The sequence below is a fragment of the Colletotrichum graminicola genome (genome assembly GCF_000149035.1).
Source record: "Colletotrichum graminicola M1.001 genomic scaffold supercont1.271, whole genome shotgun sequence".
In the NCBI taxonomy this organism is placed as follows: domain Eukaryota; kingdom Fungi; phylum Ascomycota; class Sordariomycetes; order Glomerellales; family Glomerellaceae; genus Colletotrichum; species Colletotrichum graminicola.
Window position 1 is genome coordinate 3,863 of NW_007361275.1, and position 5,777 is coordinate 9,639.

The 5,777-nt window shown below is 37.3% G+C and overlaps 1 protein-coding gene across 1 annotated transcript; it reads right to left on the bottom strand.

Annotated features, from left to right (window-relative positions):
- Positions 1 to 753: 753 nt before the first annotated feature.
- Positions 754 to 981, bottom strand: GLRG_11977 (uncharacterized protein; the record flags this gene model as incomplete). The annotated part of the gene is made up of 1 exon (XM_008102659.1): positions 754 to 981. A coding segment is annotated over one exon (228 nt), but the record flags the coding sequence as incomplete, so codon positions are not given.
- Positions 982 to 5,777: the final 4,796 nt, after the last annotated feature.

Here is a 5,777-nt window from a genome sequence, read left to right on the forward strand (position 1 = left end):
CGTTATCCACGCTGAAGGAACCTAAGCGAAATTGCAATGGCTCGTTCGACGATACCGTCACTTCCTGACTACTCCACTCGCAGGCCGCCTTCTGATACTGCGTCAAAATATATGATATGTTAGATGCATAGAGTAGCGCTAATGTTGGCGACATGGGGGTGCTGCAGTGACAAGATAAAAGAGCCTTAAGCCGAATGCGGGCCTGGCGGTTGATTTGGAGGATCTGATCTATTTGCAAACGTTTGGCTTGCTTTAATGTCACAATTGTGTCTCTCTGAGCAGCCGCCATGGTTAGTCACTTTGCAAAGACGTGTTGATAGGGCTCAAACATACAAGGGCTTCTTGAGCAAGCAGGTAATGATCGTGACCTTCACAGCTGTCTCCAGCAGTGGTATAACCTGCGAGAGTATTGAACACAGGCAAGAAGGGTTCCTCGCCGCTGAGTATGCTGTTGCCAACACTCCCACTCAAGTCACCGCCAATGCTGAGGTCAGATAGAGTGCCTCCAGGAATGTTTTCAGTGGGGTTACTCCATTCAGGAGAATACCCAAGACTGTAATCAGGCATATTCTGAAATAATAGATCGTTGGCCATAGTAGTGAATTCGGAGGTATCCAAGATGATTCGGGCGCAGTCGTCGCCATTGTACTGGCTGACGGAGAATGAAGCAATGGTGTTTCCGTCGTCTGTTGAGGAATTCGACCCTTCGGAGTCCGACCTTGAAGTGGCGTCGATTCTGTAGCTTGTGTTGACATTCTCTTCTGACGACGGTGATGTTGATGTCTTGAGGGGACTACCTTGGGAAATATCCCAAAGGTTCTTCTTTGGCCTGCCTTTATAACGAGAGATGCCGTAGACACAGTTTTGCTTTAGAGCGACGCAGCGACCGCAGGCAGGCTGGCTGCGGTCGCATCGAAGCTTTGAGGCGCCGCATGCATCACAGCTTGACCTCCGCTTTTGGGTTTTGATCGAGTTCATCTTAAAAATGAGGTTGGAGAGTTATCGAACCTACTGAACATAGTGGGAAAGATAGAACGTTAAATATTGCCGCCTATTCCGAAGGCTTACTTTATTGTCGGCTACGATGCCAAAAGATTGTTACTTTAGGGCAAGGTTTGTCTGCGTTACAGTGACATGCAGAAAGTCTGAAGTCATGTAGGTAAGGTAAAAATTGATGGTTGAATGCCAATTTTCTGGGTCACTATAGGTAATCAAGTTTCGTCGGCAGGAATAATCAACGATACATTACATGCTTCCGTAGATACTAGGCAAATACAGCTTTGACTCATGCACAAGCTAATGAGAGAGCGCTAGGGTCCTGACAGAAGCAAGTATAGTGTTGGTTGGTTAATAGGTTATTAAGGTTAATTGTGGCGGTAGGTGGGGTACCTGGAATGATTGACCGCCTTCTACAGCAGGCTTAGCTCCCTGCGGACCGCTAGATATCTTTAAGTTAGCTTCTGCATGAGCCAAAGCCATATTTGTCTAGTGTAAGTAGACTGCTGTAATTAGGCCCTGCTTTTCTCGTAGCCAAGATTAGTGATTAGTGGCCGGGATGGATTTCCGGCGTGCATAACTGCTTCCGAGGGGTATCCGGGCCCGGATGGCTGCTGCAACTAGAAAGTCAGATTTATGCAATGTATCTTCCTGAATCTATCGCATCCTACTACCAAAAGAGGGAAAGCGTTATTCATAATAGCCTTTTCTGCCGTTAATCTTGGCATTGCCAGAACGGTGGCCAACGTAATTAGTGGCCAGCCGACATGCTCAAAGGAGGGCAATACTCACATCACCAATACCATCACTAACAACAGATGGAGTACCACCACCAGACTATCCGACTATTGCAGCAAGCGGTGAGCTGCCCACGGTCTAACCCACTTTGGCGGTACTTTGAGCATAAAGTTGGCGTGGCACAAGTCACAAAAAGTCCCCCCTGGCCACTAATCGCTAACCTTGGCTTCAAGAAAAGCAGGGCCTAAGGCCCTGATCTTCTCGTCGCCAGTCGCTAATCGCCAGTCGCCAGGCTGATGTAATCTGTGTATAAAAGTGCCCGGAAACCCATCCGAAGTCTTTTCCGGGCCGCCAAACCTCTTTTGACTGTAATCTTGCTGCTGAATCCGGTCGCTTCTCAGAGTTAGAATTGTGCAATGTTCCTTTCTGAATCAGTGGCTGAGACAGACCGGATCAGGTATAACCTTTGCTTATTGCCAGCTTTTTGCCATACATCCTAGCATCCCAGAAACCGCTGCCAATCGCCAGGATCCAATGCCAGGGAAGTAAATGCTATATATTCACGACGGGTACGCTACGGCCTATTGCGGCAGTACATCAACGGCTGGGCAGGTGGCAGAGTCAGTGGCGAAGTACCTCTGGCGACTGGCGATTGGCGACTGGCGACGAGAAGATCAGGGCCTAAACGTGACTCTGTTATCAACGTTGCTCTGGCAAGATAAATGACTTTGGCTTTAGAGATAAACCTAAATAAACGAGCATTGTTATCTAAGACTGAGTCAAATTAAGATTAGAACTCTATCCGGCGATTCTTTTGCAAGGAAAAAAATGATTCTAGTGTAGGGTATCCTCTTGACAGATTGGGATGAAGCAGAAAACAGGTATCACGGCCGCTGTGATAGGCATAGTGTGGTAGCAGAAAGCAGGGATCTCGAGGTGGCAAAAGCAGGGATTAGTCATTTACGTCAGCGGCAAGTTAAATCGCAAGAGCCAGCTGTTAAATCGTAAGGATTGTACGGAGTAATAGTTGATTAATTGTGTCGTATGTATGTAACGGTAGTAGGTAAATTGCTAGTGTAATACAGTATGCGGCTAGTGAGTTAAGCTTATTTCAGAAGCCTACTGCTACCGTATCCACTTAATAAAGCGACATTCCTCATTTTTTCGGGCTAACGGAATAAGGTATCGCGTGACCGCCTAATCTAGGCCCGTAATAGAAGGCGGTCAGCCCACCTATCCAGCCTATCTAGCCTATCTAGCCCTGCCCATCTAACCTGTCAAACCCATCTAGTCCACCACGTTATTCACAATGCCCGATCGCCGGCATGACTAACCCCTGCTTTTGCCACATTCAGATCCCTGTTTCTGCTAGCGCACTATACCTATCACAGCGGTCGCGATACCCATCCCGTTAGCCTAAAGAAAAAGAGGAATGTTAGTTTATTAAGTAGATACAGTACTATACTATTAATTATACTACTAAACTCTATTCTATTAGGGGTAATAAGGCCCTATCTCTACTTATTTCTCTATAATAAACTTATATAATAGAAATATATAACATAACACAAATTATATTAATAATATCTTATATAGTATTACTACTTAAATTAATACTATTAAATATTCTATATTGTCTTCTAATTCTAATATCTTTATTTCTATTAGATCTATATAGGACTATATAGAGGTCTACCTAGCTAACCTTACTGTTACTTATACCTAAAGTTACGTAACTAAGCGCTATAATAATAGTACTGTCTAGCTAGGTAAGGCTCTAGATACTAGGCCTCTAGGCTACTTTATACTACTTAAAGTACTAGCTAGGCCTTAATAATCTTAGTACTATTATATTCTTTAATTAATCTCTTCTTTTTATTTATACTAGTTACTTCTATTATATACTAGGTTATATAAAATAATAACTATTTAAAAACCTTTTATAACCTATTTAAGCTATATTTATGTTAAATAGTAAGGATTATAATAGTTACTTAATTAATTATATAATATATTATATGTATCTAGTTAAGATCCTATAGAAGTAGGGAAATCCCCCTATTTCTTAGTTAGGAAATCCTAGAGAAATCCTAGCTATATAATTAGTAGATTTACCCTAAAAGTAGGGCCCTTTTACTACCTATTCCCTAACAATTTGCCGTAGGGTAACTGTATATTTACTAGTTAATTTACATATAATTCTGCTATATTTAATATACCCCCTTAGCGCTAGTAACGCGGTTAATTACTGTAGAGCCTACACTAAATATCCTCTATATATAGCTTATTTATTTATTAATTATCCTTTAATATCCTATATATTTTCCTCCTCTATCTAGTAGTAAAGCTTTACTTTATTATTAGCTAATTCTTACTATTAATTTACTTTAAGGCGTGCGCGTTAGTTACTTATATTTAATTAAGCTATAAATATAGTAAATTATAGCGCGCTAAGTGTTTTTATTAATCTATTAGCTATTAATTTAGTAGACTTCTTATATTTAATAGTAATCTAATCTACTACTACTTCTTGTTACAGCTAGTAGTTATAAATATCTATATACTATAATCTTATTTATAGTTAGATAAGCTTCTTAGTAATAAGCCTAATAGTCTAGGTATTATTATAGCTAATATAAATAGTTAGTAGCTATTTAGTAGCTGCCTGCTTATTAAGTAATAATTTAGTTCTTATTTATATTAATAGTTAAATACCTAGCGTAGTAATTAATCTACTAGTAAAAAGCGCCTCCTTTACAGCAGATAATAAGGCTAGTAATTTAGCCTTAGTAGTTAACGTTATTACTATATCTTGTTTATTTACTTACTAGGAGATAAGCCCTCTAAATAGCTTTAGTATATACGCTTATAAGCTATAATAGTTTAGTAAGTTATTAGTAAATAAGGTGTCTAAAGTAACCTCTAATATATTATTTTTACTACCTAGCGTTACTTTATATTTAAGGTAAAGGTGCTATATATAGTAGAGGTATCTAAGTATGTAATTTACTGCCTTTTAGTAATCTAGATTTAGATTATAGTTAAAGTAGGTAAGCTAGCTAGCTATAAAAGTAACGTCTAGCTAAGTTATTACTACTACGTATAGGATTATCCTTACTTTCTTTTAATATTAGTTAACCTTTTATAATAAGGCTATATATTTACTAGGTAGTAGCTTAGCTTTTACTATAAGTAATAATTTATTATATTTATACTTATTATTTATTAGTAGTAGTTTTATTATTTTATTATAGTATACTACTTATAAGAGCTAGAGATAATAGTTACTTTAGTTATAAATTACCTTAAGGCTAAGTAAATATTATAATAGGCCTCTGCCTTTAAGGTAGTATTATTACTAAAAAGCTACTACCTTATTACTTACTTACGCTTTATTTATATAGTAATAGGCTAATATATAGTTATTAATATAGAAAAAGAATATAATATAATCCTTCTTCTAATAGTAATTCTTACTAGGCACTTAGTAAAAGCCCTATATAGTAAGTCCTTCTTTAAGGTGCTTTTGCTATAGTAGTAGTAATTACTAAAGCCTATATAGCGCTTTTAGTAGCTAGAGGATCTAGCTAGAGATTTAGTAGCCTAGAGGTATCTCTATAAATACTACCTTATTAATAGTAGTATAAATAAATATATTTACTATATTATATTAAAGTAGTTCTAGATTAAAGTAAGTAGTTATTACTATAAGTATTTTAAATAACGTACTTACTAATATAGCTATATAGGTATCTTATAAATCTTTTACTTATTAGTTACTATAAACTATAAGTCTTACTTTAAATTTAGTTAATTAACTATATTTATTAAGCTTATAGGTATATACCTAATAGTAGCTAAGGATTTAATACCCTTTAGCTACTACTTATAGCACTATTACCTAAGATTTTAAGGTTTTATGCCTATATAGATATACTATTTTAGTGTCTTTAAATTACTTTTTATATAAGTAGCTGTTTAACTATTTATAGATTAGTAGAGGGTGTAGTAACTTCTAATATATACCTATTAGCCTATAAAGT